Source organism: Brachycentrus maculatus, unplaced genomic scaffold (assembly GCF_059751285.1).
Source record: "Brachycentrus maculatus isolate JH-2025_06_01 unplaced genomic scaffold, ASM5975128v1 h1tg000168l, whole genome shotgun sequence".
NCBI classification, from domain to species: Eukaryota; Metazoa; Arthropoda; class Insecta; order Trichoptera; family Brachycentridae; genus Brachycentrus; species Brachycentrus maculatus.
Genome location: NW_028280921.1, coordinates 456235 through 481449, shown reverse-complemented (window position 1 = coordinate 481449; position 25215 = coordinate 456235). Strand labels below are relative to the sequence as shown.

Genomic DNA, 25215 nt, shown 5'->3' with positions numbered 1-25215 from the left:
CCAAAACATAGAAACACATCCAACAAAACCTGACACACACCTCTTTTGTCAAAAGAACTTTGATTATTCTGCAACAAACTTGTACAACCAGCTTCTATGGTACTATCCATCCAAAAGAGTTATTCATGAATGCATAATGGAGGTGGGTAGATCTGAAGTAGATCGCATCATTCGGCCCTGTCGTATTTGATATCATGAAAATTTTTCTCTTCACATAATTTTATAAATAAATTGTAAAATGTGCCCTCGGCACGGGAAAACTCAGTGAGGGCACATAATGTAAATTTTATTTAGCAATTATGTATATGATGAAAATAAAAGAAATAAAACTATTTTAATATTCTCAATGTTATTAATATTTAAAGCATTTACTTTGTGGTTAGTCATTTTTACTTATTTATTTTTTTACAAAAATGTTAATAATCTTAGTATATAACCACTCACCGAGATTTTTATGTCTACCATGAGCCGAGGTTAAACATGCACTGGGTGCATGTTTAACCTCGGCTCGTAACGCACGTCTGTGTTGTAAACTGTAGTGTATGTTGGTCTTCGGGTCGACCGAAAATCGCATGTGTTTGTGTAATTTTGAGTGTGTAAATGGTGCTATGGTGGTGAAGGGTGGTATTGTTCGCATGCTGTGATAGTGATTGTCCTGATGAAGAGACGGGTACGTCTCGATACCGGTAGACATTAAAATCTCGGTGAGTGGTTATATACTAAGATTATTAACATTTTTGTAAAAAAATAACTAAGTATTGATTATAGTTTTAAAAAAAAAAACTAAATATGATGGTTTCAGTGGCAAATACTCGTCGCGAGCTTCGTCACGAGATGCATCAGTTGGGCTAGGTAATGCGCCCCGCTGCTACAAGTGTCCGGGGTTGCGAGCTGCGGCGGGGGGTGCGGGCGGGCGGGGGTTGGGGGGGCGATGGCGGGGGTGTATGGATGTGGTGGGGGGCGCCGCATCGATCCGCCGCCCACGTGATCCCCCTGCCGCCGCCGCCCTCGCCGGAGAGTGGCCGCCCCTGGACTGGGCCAGGGAGGCATCGGGGACGAGAGTCTCTGTCTAAGCCTGTTTTTCATTCCAGGTTTGGAATAAAGATGAATAATACTGGTCTGCCCGGGAGACGTACACCTTAGTGTCGGCCGTGCAGTGCAATGTGGGGGAGTCTGGGTGGTTCCATTCTCCTCATATGCGCATACCATTGTCTTTTTCGCTGTTTACCCCATACCTTGGGGTCGACCGTGCAGCGCAATGTAGGGGAGTCTGGATGGTTTCATTCTCCTCATATGCGCATACCATTGCCTTCTACGTTGTCTTCCCCATACCTTGGGGTCGGCCGTGCAGTGCAATGTAAGGGAGTCTGGATGGTTTCATACTCCTCACATGCGCATACCATTGTCTTCTTCGTTGCCTTCCCCACCCAATGACGTCTTGGATCTCGCATATTTCTCTTATATATATATATATATATATATATATATATATATATATATATATATATATATATATATATATATATATATGGTGTTCCTTATTCTGTCTCGTAAGCTCTTGACAGATACGCTCCTTGGAGCCTTCATTTCTGATACTCTTAGCGCGTTTTTTGATACTGCGGTGTCCGCTCTGCATTCGATCCCATACGTCATGATGGGTCGCACACAAGTTTTACATATTTTTATTTTGCTGCCGATCTTCATGTCAGGGTTTTTTCCATTTACAAGGTTTCAATTTACTAGCAGAAAACTTATCCGGTTACTTGCAGAATATCCTAGTCTTACCAACTTGTCCTCTCGTTCTTACCGTGCTGAGCCACGCTAAATGATACAGTAACACCGTTGTTTTTTATGGCGAAATCCTCGTCCCGGACCTGTGCGCACGCAGCGCGGCCGTCCCGCCGCCAGCAGGGTCGGGGGTGGCGCCGCGACGCCTTCCCAGTCGGCCCGGCGGAGCGGACCTGCCTGCACGTCGCGTCGCGTCCTCCTAACCTCTCGACCGAACGAACACTGAACGTTATCCCCGAATTGGTCACTTTGCTCCGAGGTCAGTTTTATAAGAGATTCTCCCATACCTTCACAGATAACAGGTAGCATGGAGTGTGAATGCGAGCGTCATTTTCATATTTTCAGTTTTAAGCTCACGGACAATGTCTCATTTTTCCGCTTCGCTTTGCGTTTGACAGTTGCTAACCTTGCGCACTTATGGTGTACCTCAAGGACCATGTTTTGCTCCTGTTCTTAATCAAGTTAAAATTTTCAAAATTTCAGTTTTAAAATTTGCTTGTGGTGTACCTCAAAGACCATGTTTTGCTCCTGTTCTTAATCAAATTTGAAAGATAAAATTTCAATTTTAAAATTCACTTGTGGTGTACCTCAAATACCATGTTTTGCTCCTGTTCTTAATCAAATTTGAAAGATAAAATTTCAGTTTTAAAATTCACTTGTGGTGTACCTCATAAAGACCATGTTTTGCTCCTGTTCTTAATCAAATTTGAAAGATAAAATTTCAGTTTTAAAATTCACTTGTGGTGTACCTCATAAAGACCATGTTTTGCTCCTGTTCTTCTAATCAAATTTGAAAGATAAAATTTCAGTTTTAAAATTCACTTGTGGTGTACCTCATAAAGACCATGTTTTGCTCCTGTTCTTCTAATCAAATTTGAAAGATAAAATTTCAGTTTTAAAATTTACCTTTAATTAACATACGAGAAATCTTTTTCTTAAAACTAATTGAAACACGTTAAAAATATATTGTACGTTATTTGTTATATTGAAATGAGATATTATTTCATTCGTGACAGGTTATTAAAGGCTTTGGTTTATTATGTAAGTAAATCTACTCAAAATATTATTTCTTATTTCATATAAAAGTTTTATTTTTATTTTTTAATATTCTTCAACGTTTTATTTTGAGGTTATAAATATTGTTTACTCTTTTTCCAAGAGGGAATTTGGTTTGCTTATATTAAAAATCAACCTGAATCGAAGTGTCTGAGTAAAATAAAAGTAGTAAAATCATGCTTTAGAGTTCTGTACTGATAACTTTTACCTGTATATCCAAATATCCATAACAACTCCGATATTATTAATAATTCAGGATCAAGAAGGGCGTTGACTACCAACCCTTTATTGTTTGATATCGTATAAAATTATTTATAGAATTATTTAAGACACAAAAACCTGTCCTGGTTTTGTTTATTATTGTAATATTTATTTCCTTCCTTCTATTTTTTTAATTTTTTTTCTTTAATTAGCTTATATTACACTAATGTAAACTATTATTTACGCTTAAATTACACACACACACACTCACATATATATATATATATATATATATATATATATATATATATATATATATATATATATATATATATATATATATATATATATAAATATATATATAATATAAATATATATATATAATATAAATATATATATATATAAATATATATATATATATATATATATATATATATATATATATATATATATATATATATATATATATATATATATATATATATATATATATATATATATATATATATATATATGTGTGTGTATAAATTAAAATGGACTTTAACGTCAAATCTTTTAACACTTAATATAGAAATTGGTATATTTTGAACTTCATGTCATCTGTGAAGGTATCGCGTTAAACTGTGGAAAATTTCTTATTCAACTATTTTAGCGTTAAATTATTCCAGAAGTGTTTTTTTTCTTCGGATTTTTCAGTTTTTTCGATATGGTATTAAGTAGTGGAAAAAAGCGAGCCGTAAAACAGAAAAGTTCTCTTGGATAACAAACCTGCTACCTCTTCGTTGCCAGGTAATTAAATCGATTAATATTTATTTTCAGTGTACGAGGCAGTCAAACATCTTGCAGCTAACAATAGTTCGGATGTAACGAATCGCTCACTCCTTTCAACAACGTCATATCAAAAATCGTCAATTTTCATTTGTGCATGTTTTCGGAATGCCCTGAAAATGTACTATATCCCAGCAAAAGCGGCATATTTTTAACTTTGTATTTACCCGCTACATGGCAGAAAGTGTTGTTTTTGCATTTAGAAGGTATTGTTTAATTATTTTTTGAAATATACTTAATATTTTTTAAATGGAGAAAAAACATTCAGGTTTTACCAAAAATGATCTATTGCATAGTAAAAAGTTCAATAAGTGACTTGATATTTATTTTTAATACATTTTAGTTTATTTTTAATCTTAAAAACGATCTCCGGAAAAATCAAGTATTTTTGATATATGACGTTGTTGAAAGAAGTAAGCGATATATAGCAGGACCTCTATAATCCGAACGCCGAAAATTTACCCTATGTTCGGATTAGTGGAGCGTTCGGATTATAGTACAGAGAATCTGCAGGGTATTTTTATCAAATTGGATTGGATTCTTTATCAAATTTTTATCAAATTAAACAAACAACATTTTGAGTGTATAAAAAATACTTGTTCACAAATCTGGATTATCTCCAATTATAGTAGTTATTTTTCATTTTATTTTTTGACATCTCAACACAAGGATGAAGAAGAATATGGAAGTCTGGACATTTACAGGGCTCACGACCGTAATAGGCTGGTTTAAGTGATCACTTTGCAAACGTGTTACATTCACCAATTGTACCCATGATTAACAACCACACTATTCAAATTCTTGGAACTTCTTTATATATGGTTTAATTTCGAAATATAGTGCTTGAATCACTGGAATTTCACTAAAGACACCTATTGGTGAGATAAAATAGTTTCAAATTCCTAATTGGAGATAATTCAGATTTGTGAACAAGTATTTGGACACACTCAACGTGTTGTTTTTATATTATCTTTTATGTTTTTTTTACTGAAATCCCTTTATATCGAAATCCCGACCAGTCAAAATATATCTTGCCGCTTGTCGGGACTTTTCCTCGTCCAGATTATGTCTATTAGTCCGCCTCCGTAGTGTAATAGTCAGCACGCTCGGCTACTGTTCTTGAGGTCCCGGGTTCGATTCCCAGGGGGGTGAAATAAATATAAGTGATTTTCTCACTCTAATATTTATTCGATATTACCCTGGACTGGTACCTGAAGCGGAGGGCTGACCACCTTTCCTTTGTGTCTTAACGATCAAGATAACACTGCGTTTGTATGATGCAGTGCCCTATGCACCATCGGGGTGCTGATAAGGGTTTGAATGAAAAAGATTTTGTCGTCGGGATTAACCTACACCCAAAAGGGGATAAAACGCCATATCGCCGAAAAACATCACGTTTTTAATATCCTTATTTATAATTCCAAGTTAACGTTCTTGTTTATCGAACGTGTTCATGAATTGGCCCGGAATAATTTCGTGGGTAATCCTTGTTTGCGTAAAATATAAAGCGCAATAGACGATATCACGCGAGTTGCTTGTCTATATTTATATGTTTTTATTTAAATTTTTATTTTTAATAATATAAAATAGCTCTCAGTTGGTGGAGGTAGTGGGGTGATGTGAGTGAATTGAGAAATACCAAAAATTAGTGGTATTTTAATTAAACTTGATAATCATACAATAATCATAATAATACGAATTGTTCTTTAAAAAGTATGGTGGTTTTATAGATATGAGCACTTTTTTTAAAATTTATTGATTCTTCAATTTAAATGCAATTTTTTACTGTCACCATTTATGACGTTTTGTCAGATAAATCACTCAAGCTTCTTAAATGTTGAATTCTATCAAAGGTCTCATCAATCAGTCGTGCTCTAATTTTGGGGTCCAATAGAAGATAATATTTTTCCAAATAATTTTTTAAATATTTTTTAAATCTGTTTCTTATGAAAATTGCCCAAAAAAGGATCACTTCAAGTCACAAAGACCAAATTTTAGACAACGAATCATTAAAAGATCGTCTTAGTATATTTTTAAAGCTATCGCTGAACTGAAAAGTAAATGCAACATAAAATTTTGACATTCATCATGAACAAAACGTCTTCAGAAATCTAGATTACTGGTCTGTAAAGCGAAGAAGAAACCATGGCTCTGAACCAGGAGCCCCGAAAATCTATAAATAAAAAAAACATTACTTTTATTTTATTTTTATTCTGTTACCTGCGTGTCTAAAAAATATTATTACTGTTTTTATATAAAACTCATAAGATTATTATACTTATTTCAATATTAGTTTCATGGGACCAAAGTATTTTAGCCCAGTCTTCTGTCGTCCAATTTTAGTGTCCTCGTGCCCAGATTAATCATTTTTCCTGTTGACCTCAGAGAGCCATAGTTTCTTCCTCGCTTTGCAGACTAGTAATTTATATTTTTGAAGACATCTTCTTACGATGCGTGTCAAAATTTTTATGTTGCATTCACTTTCCAGTTCTGCAGATGGCTTTAAAGACATACTAAGACGATTTTTTAATTATTCATTAATTGAAATTCAATATTTGCGACTTGAAGTGATCCCTTTTCTAGCAGTTTTTGGCAGTTTTCATAAGAACCAGATTCAAAAAATATTTAAAAAAATATTTGGACCGCACCCTGGGAGCATTTAATTTTTTTAGCTATTTTTACCCGGATCAACCCTTCTGAATTCAATAAATTTATTTGAGACCCCTCGGTTTCACTCAAATCACGTTTTTTGGCATTTTAATATAAAATAATGAAGGTTTAAATGAAAAGTACAAAAAAATGAACTTTTTCCCTGATTAAAATAACTGGAGAGCAATGTTTCACATATCGCAGTCATACAGGAGAAAGTGACCAAGTGCATTTTTTTTTTACAAAAACGTGATCATTGACTATTTGATATCTTACTAGCTTAATATTGCTCTGAAAAAATCCCAAAGGATTTTAAACTTGGAAGCATAATATATTGACTTGTAAAAAATGACTTACTGCATAGATGTTTATTTTCTTGCCAAGCAAAAGTGATTTGAATGGCCCTCCTGAACATTTTACGTTTTGTCAGTTGGTCACTTTCTCCTGTACCACTACGATATAAAACTGACCCTTAAAATTAGTAAGAAGAGTGTTTTAAAATAAACCACACCCCTAACTGTCGTAAGCAGGGATAGCAGGTAATAAGTAGTAGGTAAAATCCATAAAAATACGATACAATCCGAAAAGATTGCAAGAGTTCATATTTAAAGACATAAACCAATTCTGTAGGGGGTGCGTAATACATTTGGCCACCACTGTATATTAGATGCTTGTCTGCAGGTAGGATAGTCAGGAAAGGGAAGGTAAATGTAAAAAATACATTACAAACACCAAGACCAATTGAAAACAAATCTTTCTTGAATTCATTTTGCCATTGGGAGGAATCGAACCCGCGACGCCAGTTTCGCAGTCGAGCGTCTACCCAACTACGATACGACGCCTGCCAGTGCTCTGCAAGAGAGAATTGGTGTGATTGAACCGGTGCGGCGTGCTGTGCTACGATTCTATTCTCAGTTGTTTTTCCTTCATTTTGGAGAATTTTTTCCCGGTGCCTGTTGATTCTCAGAAATATGCTGCAAATAACATGAAAAGATTTCATTTCGACATTCAATCTTGTTGTCTACATCTCGAAGAAAATTCACAGCATCATAAATTTATGAATTATAATGTATTTTGTTGTACGCTTCAGATACGTTTCAAATTGATGTGTAGAAGGAATATGGCATTGTTTACATAATGCACATATGAAATGTCCGCCTCCGTAACGTAATGGTTAACACGCTCGGCTACCGTTCTGGAGGTCCCGGGTTCGATTCCCAGGGGGCGGGTCAAATAAATATAATTGATTTTTTCGCTCCATTGACATTTACTTGATATTTATTTATTATTAATAATAATTACCCTGGACTAGTTAGTACCTGAAGCGTAGGGCTGATCACTCCTTCATTTGCAACGATCAAGATACACTGATTTTATGTGATGCAGTGCCCTATGCACCATCGGATGCGGATGAGGGTTTGGAGAGTAAGCATTTTTTAAAGAGAGTTTTCTGGATCCAATAATGCATACATAGGTGATTGGTGTTATTATAAAAAAGATGATATTTAAAAAAAAAATATAACAAAATCTTCACTCATGTGTTTCTTTATGACAAAGGAGCGCTCGCACATTTATTACGTGACAGAGTCGTTTTTCTTCCGTTTTGTCCGTTTGTGTTTCGCGACTAATGTGCAATGAAACGCCAGTAGTTTTGACGTCTCGCCTAATTATAGCTTCCTTTATCCATAAAAATGGTCTCAGATCTAAGAACGGGCTTATTTCTATCTCGCGACCGGCAGCAACTCCTGTGCGCCGGGCTGTGTTGGACGCCAAATGCGCGAACGCAGTACCGAGAAATGGACAGGATACATGTATGTAAATGTACATTATACCCACATTGTACATCCCGGTTTACGGACATTTGCATTTTGAGCAACATTTTATTCAGAGTTCATGCGAAAACTGGTTCAAGTTAATACAAAATTTGCATTCAGTCTTGAAACCTATATACTTATCTGGAGGTCCCCATACACACTCAATGGTACTTAGATTACCATATTGGATCCCCACGCCGTGCTAACTTGATCTTAAATTATGGGAACGCATGGTGATCAATCAAATATCAAAAAAATAAATTGATAAATCAACTTTGTTTTATTTTATCTGAAATCATCAGATCAAGAGTTTTCAAATCTGCTTCCCATATATATATATATATATTTAAAATTATTGAAATTTAATTAAAAACATGTTTTTTGTGCTTATCATACTTATCTTTATTTCTTAGTATTTTTTACACAAAATTCTTAAGTTAAAAAAAAACACTAATATTATTTTTTAAACATATAAGTATATTATTATTGCGCTAAAAGTTTAGTCCTTTTTATAATTAAAAAAAAACATATTTACACCATTGATTCTCAAAGTGCGCAACATCTCTTCCCAGCGAGCGATTGAAGTCGCTTAAAGATTAAGAGTGCGATTTTAAAAGATTTTGGGAGAATTTTGGAGAAAAAATAGGAAAAAAATAGTTATTCGAAGCGAAGCCCTTTTTTGGTCGACGACCCCCATCTCGAAGTGGGCAGCTGAAATAGAAAAGTTTTGGAATCGCTGATTCAATACATTAATTAGCTTTTTAGATACTAAAATCCATGTCTTTTATTAAAGAAAAATCTTTAAATTTGATAAAAATATTATTTATAACGTTTTCGATTCGTTTTCCTTACGAGGGATTCACGTTGAGACTGAAACTGGGTTTTCACAAGGTACACTACGCTACCGACTGACAATTCACGTTGAAACTGAAAATGGGTTTTTAGAAAGTACACAAGGCCACCGATTAACAATTCACGTTGAGACTGAAACTGGGTTTTCACAAGGTACACTACGCTACCGACTGACAATTCACGTTGAAACTGAAACTGGGTTTTCAGAAAGTACACAACGCCTCCGACTAACAATTCATGTTGAGAATGAAACTAGGTTTTCACAAAGTACACTACGCTACCGACTCACAATTCACGTTGAAACTGAAACCGTGTTTTCACAAACTCCACAACGCTACCGACTCACAACCCGGCTTGTTTACATTTGCAGACTTGCCCCGGTGTTGTTGTGATCTTGCTTTGTTAGAGATTCATCTCTTTCATTCCCAATGTTTACTTTAATTACCTACTGTCTTGTGTTAGTCTTCACGCAGACGCCTGACGGAGGTGACGTGTTTCTCGTTTTCCGCGCGCACAATTTGTTGTTATTTTCCCATTGTACTTTTTCTTTTTAACCGTAGCTGAAAATTAAGCGATTCAGCGCCTACAGTTCGTGACAGATGATATCCGAATTATTAGTGGATAATTTGATTTGTGATTGTGATGTTTGATTTCATCGACAGGAAATGTGAGTTTTGTGAAAATTTCAAGGTTTTTTTTTCACGTTTTAAAGTTGCTATGGAAATAATCGTTTAACTCATTTTCGCATATAATAAATGCTATAGTTGATAATGCAGTGGATAACCGAGAAAGATTTGGCATGATCAGTATTTCAAAGTATAAATAAGTATTTCAAACACTTGAAAGTGGATATTGACAATATTTGATGTGTTACTTGAGCCCGTACAAAAATGAGATTTAAATCTGTATTTGGTCTACAATATTGAACGTATCGTGACAATAAGTGTCACCTGTCAGGGAAACAACGGATCATGTCGATACGTTCATTATTGTAGACCTAATACAGATCTAATTTTTTTTTGTACTGGGCTCAAGTGACACATCAAAGTTCAAGTAGCCCCGTTCTACGGTACCTCTTTTCATCCATTCACCTTTCCAGCTAGCGAGTGGTTACGCTGATAGACTAGCGACTAGTGAATAGAGCAACAGATGATAGTCACTTATTTCCGAAGAGGCGTCGCGACTCGAGAGCCTTTTGGGTAGTAGTACGTCACCCCCTCTCGACGCTGCTCGACATTTTTACAAAGAACACCCCGCCCTGGGGTTAGCGGATAGAGGGGTCGTTTTGTCACTGTTCTAGAACTGAGATACTTTTGCTTTCTAGCCTAATTCCGTGCCTCGTAGGCGTACTATCGCATATACATAAACATGTCTTAAAATAATATTTAACTTTTGATTCACACGGGAATACAAGGCAATGGTAGAGCAGATAGTTTATACAATACATACCCGCCCTACGATAGGCGACTTAGACTCTTCATTAAGATCTTACCAATATATGATAAATTGCAACTTAATTTTCTCTTAACACAGGTTATTTAATAGATTTATATTATCCACTGACACTTCGTGATGGAATTGCATTTTGATATATTATTAGATTAAAACCAATATTTTTAGCTTTTCCACTTTATTTTTATTTGACCAGCGACCGGGTTTCGTCGTTACCGACATCGGTAACGACGATGTCGGTAACGACGAAACCCGGTCGCTGGTCAAATAAAAATAAAGTGGAAAAGCTGAAAATATTGGTTTTAATCTAATAATACACAGGTTATTTGACTTAATTTAATTTTTTGCTAAAAATACCGTTTTTGTATTGAAAAAAAAAGTTTTACTTCGAAATTAGTATATGGTTTTGAAGAGAAAAGAGCTTTTGATAAGTAAGGAGTTAAAAAAAAAATATTAAAAAAAATCATTGTATTCTTAAAAAATTAGCGAGAGGTGACGGCCGGTTCTCAGCGCTGGCGGTCGCTTAATGAATTCTATTATTGAGTGTAGGGCCTTAAGCTTTCAAAGTCAATACATTCGGTTTTTCGGATTTCGTACATTACAATTGGTAAATCCTATATTTAACATCACTCTAATAGATATTTTCCAGAGTTTTTTTTTGCAGTGCCGTTCCATTTTCAGTGAGTTTATATAAAAAAAATACTGTTTTCACATTTATATCCTCTTCATTTGTCGAAAACCGTAATTTTTACGCCCTTTTTTCATATGGTTTAAAAAAAATCGTACAAATTACAGGAATTAATTGCATACAATAATGAAAGGAATTAATTGCATGAACTAATATTTCAAAAAACACATGATTTATTTCATCGAATGCCCATAATGGATTGTGCCCCAAAATTAATTACAAGCAATTTTATGCAGGTTTCATAAACGTTATTTTTAAAAGAAAATATTTTATTATTAATATTTTAAATTATTTTTTGACATCTCATCAAAGATGAAGAAGAATATGGAAGTCTGGGCATTTACGGGGCTGACGACCGTCATAGGCTGGTTTAAGTGATCACTTTACACACGTGTAACATTCACAAATTCTACCCATTATTGACAACCTCACTACTCAAATTCTTGGAAGTTCTATATATATGAACCAATTTAGAAACCTTGTTCTTGAATCACTAGAACTTCACTAGAGACATCTATTGGTGAGATGTAAAGAAGCTTTTTTACTAAGCAGAAACTCTTATATAAGTATGTGAGATTTGAATCCTGGATTATAATCACACACTTGAGAAACGCCAGAAAATACCATTTTCATTTTTATTATTAAGCTTATAATTTGACCAGATTTATTTACAACATTTTGATAATATGAAAATAATATGAAAATACACAAAAAATAATATGAAAATAACACACAAAATGTTGTAGATATATTAAATATTTAGAGCATTTACTTTGTGATTAGTCATTTTTACTGAAAATAACTAACCACAAAGTAAATGCTTTAAATACATTTTTTAAAAGTATTTAAAATATTAAATTGGTAAGAACAGCCTTAAAAGAAAATATTTTGTTTATTTTCCAAATAAATTTGACGGTTCTTTCTTCTATACGAAGTCACAAAGTCGTTTATGAAAGATTATAATTTATCTGTTTTTCCAACGATATTTAATTTGTAAAGTTCCTTAATGTTTTCTCTTCTAGGACACGACCTAAATTGTCCGAAGGACTCAGGTCGGCATAAATAAATTTCCATACTCGCAGCTCGAGCCATTTGTTTTACTTTCTTGTAATTGTATTTCCACCCCTGCCTGTTCGGCTTATAAACTCGTAATGTTCCGCGGTCTCTCGCTCGCACCCGCATCGAGCGCATCGGGCCGTCTCTTTCTGTTAATCTTAAAACGTTACGCATTTTCCTTGGAGGGCTGGTTGTTTTATCTCCTTCTCCCTCGCTCTCGCGGTAGCGAGGGGGACGGAGAAAGGATAAGGCTGCCTTTAGACCAGGTCTGGCCAACCCAAATTGCACCCCGGGTCGCATCGATGATCTTAAATTTTCCCAATGGTCGCATACAGACATTAGAAAAAAATCATTATTTTTTTTAAGTATTATAAATAATTTGAAAGCAGAGATAGTCAGAATAATCAGGGTAATTGTAGAAAAAAATACTTACACCAGATGTTAGAAGAAAACACACATTGAACAACAAAAAATGTATTTGTATAGTAGTAAACACTTTGAATTTTTTCAACAATGAAAATTATTAATAAGGATACGTAAATCAAACAATATTACCAATTTTATTTGAAATAAAACCAATTTATCAATTTACAACATTTTGAGTGTGTCCAAATACTTGTTCACATAATCTGGATTATCTCCAATTACAGGAGTTATTTTCGTATTATTTTTTACATCTCATCAAAGATGATGAAGAAGAATATGGAAGTCTGGGCATTTACGGGGCTGACGACCGTCTTAGGCTGGTTTAATTGTGAATTGGTGAATGTTACACGTGTGTAAAGTGATCACTTAAACCAGCTTATGACGGTCGTCAGCCCCGCAAATGCCCAGACTTCCATATTCTTCATCTGTGATGAGATGTCAAAAAATAATAATTTATCAATGGCCACTAAGTGTGGGATTTGAGTTTCTCTTCGCTTTCTTATTTTTTCTAAATCTTTTTCAATAGTTGAAGTTGCACACCTTAACTGGTTTTCGAAATTTTTCGAGATTGCCTTAAATTGGCGATGCTGAAGAGCGTGCGAACGGATATAGTTCAGTTTTTATTACAACATGCATGACTTGGCTCATACATAACAGTGCATCACATATATATCACTGGTTTAAAAATATATTCGTCATACATGACCACGGGCCGCGGGTTGGCCACCCTAGCTTTAAACTCTGTACCGCTTGAGGCCGACCTCGACCCGCACTGCTGTCCCGATTTTCGTAATACTTTTTTCCCTAATCCTGTTCCCTCCGCACGTTCGGGGCCGTGACCTAATATTTTGGACTTGAAAAATGTAACCGGTGGCTAAAGGTCACAAATGGGCCGGGCGAAAATCACCGGAATCGACAGGTCGCAAGGCCTGTAAACACCCAAAATTCCACATTCTTCATGATCCGTAATATTATAGAATATCGATGAATGATGGTACGGTGGAAAATGCAATGATCGAACATTTTCTGCAAATGCCTTGGCACTGTGTTTTTTTTTTAGTTGGGAGTTACATTTATTATTTCTTGAATGTTTTCCGCAGATACTTTGTGCACATTTTATAAACTTTATAAAATGAAATAACTTTGTTAAAACCATTTTTTTATTAATATAATTTAACCTACCGTTTGCAACAAGAACCTTGTTTTCTCCGTAAAAATCCTAAATGTTGTTCATCATTTAGGATTTTTACGGACTGTGTGGAAGTTTTTTGGTGAGAGTATCTTAATGTTTTTGAATTAATATAAACCCTGATTATGACAAGGTTCTTATTGAAACCGTTAGGTTAAATTATATTAATAAAAAAAGTGGTTATAACAAAGTTATTTCATTTTATAAACATTTATTATTGTTTAAAGATCGGGATTTTAACGGGTAAAATTGAGTTGTTGCTGCTTACTTACTTACTTCAGCCTTCTTCTTGTGTCCAGTATTGAACAAAGACCTCCCTTTAGACGCGACTCTCTTCCAGTGCAGGCCCAACACTTTTTCAATGTCATCGTACCGTCTTGTCTGGGGCCTACCCACGCTTCTGCGTCCTGTTCTAGGCCTCCAGTCAAGCACCCTTTTCTTCCACCTATCCTCAGCATGCGTGCCACATTGCTCACTCCTTTCAAGAACGTCATATATCAAAAACTTGATTTTTCAGATGTATTAAAAAAAAATAATATCAAGCCACTTTTTAAACTTTTTACTGTGCAACAGATCTTTTTAGGTAAAAACTTAAAAGATTATAATACCTATTGTGTTCTTGCCAGCTCCTTTACTATGACCTAAATAATATTGTACCATATACCCACACACAGGCCATGCCTTTGTGGGATCTTTTTTTGTATTTATATTTTATTCGTATTTTTTTTGTATTTGAATTTATGTCATGTTTGTACAATGCAAAAGAATTTAAAATAAAGAGAAAAAAATCTCCATTTGAAAAATATTTAGTATATTTAAAAAAAATATTACACCACACCTTTTCTTTAAAATGCAAAAACAACATTTTCTGCCCTGTAGCGGGTAAATATTAAGTTTAAAAAAAGCCTCTTTTGCTGGGATATAGTACATTTTCTGGGCATCCCGAAAACATGCACATCTGAAAATTAACGATTTTTGATTTATGACGTTCTTGAAAGGAGTGAGCGACATGACCTGCCCAGTTCCACTTTACTGCTGCTACTACGTGTTGCCATTTCACTCCAGGTCCACATACATCCGTCCTGACCCTCCTAGGCTTACTTTATTATTTACCTTGATTATTATGTACAAGATTTATAGATCGTTTAGTGGATTTTTGTTTCTTCTAACTTAAAAAAATAGTTTTTTTTTTTAAATATGTGTTGGGAACAGGATAAATAATCTAGTGTGGGCCAATCAGGAACTTCTCAGCATTTGCTCATTGCTGGGAGGTGGAACGCAAGGCCTGTTGATGACATTCAACAGTCCGGCTTCTCCTGAGGAGTTTTACGTGGTTTCCTCCCAGCAATGAGCAAATGCTGAAAAGTTCGTGACTGGCCCATACAAGAGTATCTCTCATGTTCCCAACAGATTAAAAATAAATTAAAATCATAGTAAAAAATAGCTAAATCTAAAAGAAAAATCCACTTACTGATCTATAAACCTTGGATATGATAAACAAAAAATAACTATAAAAAAAGAACGGTGGCGACGCATTTGCAGAAAATGTTGTCATCCCACTTTTCCACTTTAAAATTAACTTCCAATCATTCATCAAAATTCTATAATGTTACGGATCCTGAAGAAGAAAATTGATTTGTTTTTTTGACATCTCAACATAGGTGAAGAAGAATATGGAAATCTGGGCATTTACAAGGGCTTACGACAGTCATAGGTTGGTTTAAGTTAAAACAGGTAATTTTTAATTCACGTTTTACTTAGTAAATACAACTTTTTCTTAAAATCTACTGTGACCGTGTTTCGATGCATTCCGCATCATTTTCAAACACCGTATGGTGTTTGTGTATACGGTGTTTGATTATACTGAGTATTTGTGTATACGGTGTTTGAAAATGATGCGGAATGCATCGAAACACGTGTCACAGTAGATTTTAAGGAAGAGTGGTATTTACTAAGTTAAAAAAAATGGATAGATTTTACCACAAAGTGACTGCCGAATCAATTAATGAAAATAAAATAGATCACTGTACACACGTGTAACATTTATCAGTTCTACCCATGATTGACAACCAAATTCTTGGAACATCTAGATATATTTATGTCAATCATGCCTGACCTGTCAACAAGCGGTTATTTTTCAACGATGCACCTTGCAAACGAACACGCCAGTTGATAGGTCATGAACCTAAGTGATTGCGATTGGCGTTAGCTCTTACATCGGTAGCGAAACTCTTCGAACAAGTGACGCACCCCATGCGTGACCGAATGCACCTACCTCTACCAATATTTCCCTATTTCTCGTTCTTTCCCATATTGCTTGTACTAATACCCCATGTACGAGAGAACGAGATGAGAATAAGACTTGAATTTGGTTGTAGCGCAGTTTGATTCTGGCCAGGTACGGGGAATGAACCCGACACCGGGCTTCTGGAGTGGAACCGACCGCACCATTACACTACCGATTATGAAAAAATGTATATATAATATTCCGCCCATGTACTAGTAGAATTCCACGTTTTAATGACTCATCATCATTGTACAAGTCGCGTAATTTTTTTTGTTGATATATCAACATGCAAATATGTTTCATAGGACACTGCATCCCGTCGATGCAGTGTTATCTAGATCGTGGATTGTATGAAAGCAAGGCGATCAGTCCAGCGCTTCTTCTACCAGTCCAGGGTATTATTAAATAAATATAAGAGAAATATTCAATAAAAACAAATTATTTAGAAGAAAAAAACATAAAATCTGTAAAACGTTGTTATGCAATAATGCACTATTTCATTATCAGAAATAAAATAAAAACCTGGCCTTTTTCCAAATAAAATCGTCGTTAACCCTCCCTTCCCGGTGTTGTGTACCTTGTACACATTGCTTCTAATACCATAATATCTCTACAAATATAATATATGCAAGGCTAAGATTAAGGTATTCTTCCATAACATATTAACGCATTGATTTAAAAAAGAATATTAATAATAATCAGAATTTATCGTTTATTATTAGATTAAAACCAATATTTTTAGCTTTTCCACTTTTTTATTTGACCAGCGACCGGGTTTCGTCGTTACCGACATCACCAGTCTGATGATGTCGGTAACGACGAAACCCGGTCGCTGGTCAAATAAAAAAGTGGAAAAGCTAAAAATATTGGTTTTAATCTAATAATAAATTAAAAATGCAATTCCATCACGAAGTGTCAGTGGATAATATAAATCTATCAGAATTTATCGGGTACATGGAGGTATTTTGTGAATATCGGAAACAAATTCGCGTGTAAACAGCGCGTGAAGAGTATACGGGAACCGCGACACTAAATTCCCATCTCACTCTTGCATACTTGCACTGTGCAAGTGTGAGGAGCTCAAATCTCAATGTTCTCTAGCTAGCGGCAGTAGCTTTTGGGCCTCCAACAAGAGTGGACCTATGCTGGTTCCGTGAGCGTTGCCAGATGGTTTTTTAATGTTTTCAGCAAATAAATCTAAATTATTACTATTTTTTACTTCGTTTATAATTAATTAAGGGGATTAGCTATGAATGTCCGTATTTTTCCAATTTAAAATCGCTATATTTTTATTGTGTAGTGACTACCCAAAACCGGGACGCGTATTATTTTAGCACCGGAAGGGAAAGGTTAAAACTCATCAGTCAAAGAGTTAAAATAGCAATGTCAAATGCTTACAAAATAAGCTGTCTAATATAATTCGAACATCAATTTTAGTTGCGAAACATTTACATATATTATATGTAAATTTATATTCGTTTGCGTACATAAAATATCTAGGGACTATCTAAAATGATTGTATTTAATTCCTGGTATTTTCTGTCATCAAAGAGATTGCGTATTATTTAAATAATCTAATTAAGATAATATTTCAATAACGTTATTTAATTAGGTTTTTACGGACATGTTTATTAAATATCGCGTTTTAAACAGAGCGGCCACTATTAATGTACTGTCATTTTATAGCATAATTAAATCAAGTGATTGGATACATATTTATACTTCCTACGAATTATTTATTTAATTTATTTTATAGAATATACAATATGTACGTTGGCGGGCTCATGGCTAAGAAGCAATACCTCCCTACCAACCAAAAACAGACTATGTAGTGATTCTGGTCATAGTACGAGCCGTACAGCGCTTGTGCATTACACGGAATTTTACAGTCCGGCAGTCCGGTTTGTTTTAAATAAAAGCGACTACGACAGTTTTGCGTGATCGAATTTACGCGCACCGTGATCACGCACCGATCAAGCGCACCGATCCAAAGAAAGAAAGCCAAAAGCACAAGCCAATCATCCGTTTTATCATGCTAACCGGACTGCCGGACAGTAAAATTCCGTGTAGTGCACAAGCGCCCTTAAGGTGGGGACTGACCGGAGCCATTTCGTCGTAATGTAACACGTTACAATGCGAGCATTCGTAACGTCAGTACAGCGAGCCGAGTGCTCCATCCGAAGTCGAATGCTCGCCGCGAATGTTACGATACGACCAAATGTGGAGGTCAGTCCCTTTTGAAATGCCGGGTAAAGCAAGTTTTGAAAAATATAAATCGTCTTCGATATCGAAAGAATAAATGAATTATGCTATTTTACGAGTGTAATTCGCCAAGAATTACGCTTGCTTGGCTTGACTCTGGCCAATATCTGTACCCGACGGATTCTCCAGTTCTTTGGACACGTTGCGCGTGGCAACGAGGATAGCCTGGAATGACTAGTTGTGATCGGTATCCTGGAGGGAATGAGAGAGAGAGAGAGAGAGAGAGAGGAAGATCCCCACACGATGGATCAAATTAAGGCAGCAGCAGGCACCTCAGTGGTTGGAGCGCTACGTGCAGCGCAGTCAAGGGATAACTGGAGAAGAGTCATTGCTTCTGCAAGGGTCACAACCCTCAGCAATGAGGAATAAGACGGAGAAGACGAGTGTTTAAAATGGCACATTATGTTGAAAATACCCAAGATGATAGAAAACCCATCGCCAAGGGCGTGCCTTTCATATAGGCAGAAAAGCAGTGCCTATCCTAACTTATCCGCGTGACATAGAAAAAAACGCGACCAGTACCTACCCTACCTTATTAAGTAGTTTATTGTAACTGCAGACAGTTGGTAGAATTCCATTTTATATCCAAAATTAAACAATGTTATCGGATTGAATTCTAATTTTATTTTCATATTTTCATATATTTATATCATAATATGTGACGCGTTTCGTCTTATTAAGATATTATCAAACGCTCATGTGTTTTAAGTGTTTGATAATGTCTTAATAAGACGAAACGCGTCACATATTATCATATATATGTAAATAAAAGTAGAATTCAATCCAATAACATTGTTTTATTTTGGGTATATTACCCAAAAATTACTAAGTAGTACCCGCTTACCTTACTTTCTACCTCTACTGCCTACCCTAATTGATTATCTGTGCACGCCACTGACCTTCGCGTGTTTACAAACATCCCATTCATTTTATTTTGAATTTTGACTTTCTGTGTGGATTGCTAATTATCAATTAACACTCAGAGGTCGGCACTGTTTATTATTTACTGCTTTAACATCTTATTTTGTTATTGCTTCAAAGTTCTTGGGAGTATGTGTAGGAACGACTAAATCATCCTCGGATTTTTATTGCGCTGATCTTGACTACTGTATAAAAGACTGATTACATTAAACGTTTACGATTTACGTACGAGTAAAATGCTGTTTTAAATTTAAAGGTGTCTCAACTTGATATGAATCATGTATATATGTAATAAAATACCTAGGTACCTACCTATACATTTTATTAAGTACTTACAAATAGTACCTGCATAAAACAGTTCTACCACCAGATGTCGCATGCGTCGCACTGAATAAAACAAAAGACATCAGATAGAAAAAATATAATATTCTGAACTGTCAGAATCAGATAGATGGATAGAAAAATATTATAAAGATAAATTAAGAATAAACTTTAATTATAAACTTTAATTACAAAGCAACACATTGTTTATTTTATTTTTATACACCCACTTTACATATTATTTACACCCAATTTACGAAGAAAAATATTACCACGTTATATATATTTTTTTAATGAAAAAAATATATAAGTATTAGCATTGTTATTATTCACAAAAATACTTCACATTCATGCTATTTTTTTTAGTCTAACCGGCTCATTATTATAAATAGGTATCAAATTGGAATAGAGTGGGCTCGAACCGAGAAACTCTGACACAAGAGTCCGCGACACTAACCACGGGACCACAACCCGACACAAGGCGTTCCTCTTTATATGAAAGAAGGTGAAAGTCTGAGTATCACAGGGCTTACGGCCTGGCATTTGGCTGGCTTGAGCGATCACTTTAGCTACAATCAGCCATATTTCCAAACGTATCGAAAATCATACCCACATGTGGAACGTTCTGAGGCCATTGCATATATACAGGCTTCAAGAGTTAATACAATATGGATGTTCAATGATGATGGTGAACGTTACACAAGTGTATAAAGTCATAAAAAATCATCATTTTTGATCATGTCGCCAATTTTTTTTTTCGCGACCAAATTGGTGATATAGTAAAACCTCAATATAACGGACGAACTGGAGGGACGGGGTGTTCATTAAAGCCAAAAATCCGATACATAAAAATTGGTTTAAAATATTTCAATTTTATTTTTAATGTGCTTAACGCTTTTTTTAAATAAACAATACAAAACACAGACAAAATTCTATTTATTTTCTTCGGACACTCGTCGTGAAGCGACGTTGCTGTTTAATATTGACGGGCTTGCTTTCGGTAATTCTACTTTGAAAAAGAAATCAAGTTTTGTTTGCACTTTTGAAGTTTGCCATTTTTTTAACAATCGACTCTAAAATTACGAAAATGCGTAAAATATTGTTGAACTTCGTTATCTGACGAATAGTCGGATTCGTCAGATAACGACGTTAAATAGGGGTCCGTTTTATCGAGGTTTTACTGTATTCGCTATTCTTTCTCCGAAAGACCGATAATAGATCTCTCATACTTCCGCAGATTTAGTAGGTGATCTCTATTGATAGATCCACCGTCGTAAACGTCGAGATCTAAATACGCCGTAAAACTATGCGCCAAACATAATAAATCCTTGATCTAGAATCTAGAAACGATTTGTAGACGTTAAACAACTGTTTAGTAAGAGATCTGAATGATTCACGATCAATTCCCGTCAACGGTATAAACTTTATTTCTTCTTTAATGAACATCGCAGATAAACAAGATTACGACAGATTTAATAACTTGGATTTTAATGTACGTTCATTTTATATTTCATTTCTATAAAACTAACGAATATGACTAGATTTATAAATTCCTTAATGCCTCTCAGATCATGATCTATCACTTCATTCTTCCCAAGAAAGAACACTTTCCATTCCTCGCCATAACACATCATTCTTCAGTAATTCCTTCTCTGTCCAAGGGGCCAGACTATGGAATAAATTACCTCTCCGCGTAAACAAATGCACCTTCTCTGATAACTATTAAGAAACGTCTGAGATATTACTATCTATCATTAGAATCCTAACTGTCCATCAAACACCTCTACCTCCTTCCCTAAATTCCCTTTTTTACCTTCTTTATTATCATCATTTGTAATTTTAATAAATATTTAATATAATATAAAGTAGTTGCTTAATTAATACGGTACTAATTTGTAATTTGTAATTTATGATTTTTATGTTCAAGCACTATCTACCCTCTGATTGCAAACAGCTATATCATAAATTACATATTTGATATTACGAACGTATATATCATATATTACATATTTGCTAACCTTTTTTCATTTTCATTTTCATATTTTTGTTTTTTTTTTGTTTTCTGTTAAAATAAAATATTTGTAGTTAATATTAAGACTTTTGATCTAATTTTATTTCTGATAATATCTTTTGTATTCTTGCCTTTAATTATAAACTTAAGTATAACGTTCACACAGGCCATGCCTTTGTGGGAGCTTTTTTGTATTAATATTTTATTTTGGAACTTGTAATTACAATATATTGTGAAATGCAAAAATAATAAATATAAACTTTATAAAATTAAATAACTTAGTTTGAACCACTTTTTTATCAACACAATTTAACCTACCGGTTTCGACAAGAACCTTGTCATCGTCAGGGTTAATTTAATTCAAAAACATACTATATTTAGGATTTTTACGGAGTGTGTGGAAGTTTTTGGTGAGAGTATTTTAATGTTTTTAATGTTTTTGAATTAAAATAAACCCTGATGAAGTTAAAACTAAGTTATTTATTGATTTGGCGTTTAATTTGTAAAACTCCATTTTAATTTATGTATTAATTTTAAATCAAACACAGATTTTTTGAGTCTATTAAGTTGTATTTTACTAACAAAAACACAACGAATTCGTTTGATAATGCCCTAACAAGGCGAAACAATTGTCACAATATAATTTTTTTAATGTGTTTTTGTTAATAAAATACAACATAGTAGACTCAAAAAATCTGTGTTTGATTTAAAATTAATACATAAAAAAAACTAAGTTATTTAACTTTATAAAGTTTATTAAATGTGCCACAAAGTATCTGCGGAAAACATTCAAGAAAAAAAATAAAGATAATCTAGGTTCTCTTATCTGGCACTGCTTCAGCCCCTGCGACATGGTTGTATTACGCGGCCTATACTCGAGCGATATCTCGTAGGAGGGCTATAAAATTAGAATAGAACACCAGTAGGAAGTGATCCGACTAGGCGATTCGTGGTAGGGAAACAATGAACGCCCATTTCGTAATAGCACAATTATTGGCTAATTCTATTCAGTCGACATTAGAGCGGCTCCATTGTTTCCCTTTCAAGGCGAATATCTCTCTCGAGCGTCGGTTAGCTATGGATACTGTTATTTTGTGCCGTTTCAGACGAATTCGTACCGCTATTTTTCGTTAATTAGGAAATCGACACTTCAATTTTGGAAGCGACCGTAACAGACTTCGTTTATTACGGGGATATGCATTGTATTTTCATATCGCAGTTTATATATATATATATATATATATATATATATATATATATATATATATATATATATATATATATATATATATATATTTAATATTACCACGGACTTGTACCGGAAACACCAGACTTTGGCCACATAAGGTATAAAATAAATGATCAAATTAAAATTGGATCAATTTTATACAGTGCCCTATGCACCATTGGGTGCGGATAAGGGTCAGTAGTAGTTGTAGTAACTCCATTTTGACGGTTCATATATTTTTCTAATTCTCTATCTTCGCCATAGCGAGTTCTGCATTGCCAATCGCTCATCGCAATAACAATAATTATCGCTCGTCACGTTCCCGGCGAAGAGTGGAAACAGGAAAGGCATTGTGGGGGCGTAGTATCGTTACTATTCCTGGAACACGCCTCTGCGGCGCGCCATCCCTCGGCGACTTCCGTTTCCTGGTTCCGGTTCGGTTGGAAACTTCCCGCGAATATTCGACGGCTTCCGTTCCCCGGCTACCGACGCTAATGAAGTCTGTCTCCACAAGATGTCGGCCCTCCCAGACATAACGGTGTTGACTTCTTATGCAACCGACGTAATGGGTCATGTAGATTTTCCGATTTCACATAGGGTGTCTGGCGAGTGTATTTTGCCTAGAATTTTCACTCACGAATTACATCAAATTATTCAATTCAGCATTCATCTCGGTAGGTCTTTCGAATTTTACTTTTATATATTTTATTGATCTATCAACGTTTATTTCCGTATTTCATCCACCGTTTATACAACCTCTAAAATCTTTTTTTTATCTAATTATTTATGTCGCTCACTCCTTTCAACAACATTATGTATAAAAAAACTTGATTTTTCAGGAGATCGTTTTTAAAGTTTAAAAATATAATAAATTGTATTAAAAATAAATATCAAGTCGCTTTTTATTGTGCAACAGATCTTTTTAGGAAGGTTTTTTGAAGGTTTTTTTTTCCATTTGAAAAATATTTAGTGCATTCAAAAAAATAATTAAACAATACCTTTTCTTCAAAATGCAAAAACGACACTTTCTACCCTGTAGCGGGTAAATATTATGTTAAAAATATACCACTTTTGCTGGGATACAGTACATTTTCTGGGCATTCCGAAAGCATGTACAACGTTCATCTCTCTTGTCTCCCGGTTTGCATTACGCAAAGGTCGGATCGCTTGAAACCCGACCCTCCGACCTAGCCTTTTAAAATTAATTTATTTGTTTCGTCGAATTTTCGCCGTCTCGAATTCCTAATTCGTCGCGCCAATTCGGCATTCATCTCGGAAGATCGCTCGAATTTCACTCTTATTTATTTTATTGATCTATCAACGTTTACTTTTGTATTTCATTCACCATTTTAACCACCTCTGAAATCTTTTTTTATCTGGTTGTGTATTCTATTTTTAACCCTTAGCACTCGAATGCCGCCATAGAAGTGGCATGCCTGGTTTTGCCGTATTACTCGAGTGCCGCTGCTATGGCGCCAAGAAAATAAAGTCCCGATACTCAATATTTTTAATGAATTGTTATTTTCTTTTTAATATAATCAAACCAGAATCATATTAGTAAAACTAAATACTAAAAAGTCTCGAAATTCAATTGAGTTGGCGTATGCACATACCAAATAACTTTCGAGTGCAAAGGGTTTTAATATCCAATTTTACGGTTTTAATACTGTTTTCCGTTCTGGAGGTCCCGGGTTCGATTCCCAGGGGGGTTTAATAAATATAAGTGATTTTTTCACTTTAATATTTATTCAATATTACACTGGACTGGTACCTGAAGTGAAAGGCTGATCACCTTTCCTTCATGTGTAAACGATCGAGATAACACTGCGTTTATATGAAGCAGTGCCCTATACACCATTGGGGTGCGGTAAGGGTTTTATTATTAAATACTGTTTTCCACATTAGGAAAACTATACATTTTTTAAATGTATATCTCCCTTTTTTATTGATATCTCAACAAAGATGAAAATGAAAATGGACATCTGGGCATTTACAGGGCTTTCGACCTGTCATAGGCTGGATAAGTGATCACTTTATACACGTGTAACATTCACAATTTTACCCATGATTGTTAACTACACTACTCATATTGTGTTGAGATATCAATAAATATCTTGATGGAAATAATTCCGAAGTCGACCTATTTCCATCAACCCAGAATTTGTGAACAAAGATTTGGTCACACT

At 34.7% G+C, this 25215-nt stretch overlaps 1 protein-coding gene across 11 annotated transcripts in view; it reads left to right on the top strand.

The window, feature by feature from the left end:
- cyst (rho guanine nucleotide exchange factor 18 cysts) overlaps positions 1-25215 on the top strand; it is a 137404-nt gene that overhangs the window by 47232 nt on the left and 64957 nt on the right. The window contains exon 1 of one of the 11 annotated variants that reach the window (XM_088261869.1): positions 9649-9855. The exons of 9 other annotated variants lie outside the window; for them this stretch is intronic. In XM_088261869.1, coding sequence (XP_088117995.1) covers positions 9831-9855 — 25 coding nt within the window. In that variant the 5' untranslated portion in view covers positions 9649-9830. Of the gene's footprint in view, positions 1-9648; positions 9856-25215 lie in introns of those variants that run through there. One more of the 11 variants, XM_088261868.1, reaches the window with a different exon arrangement.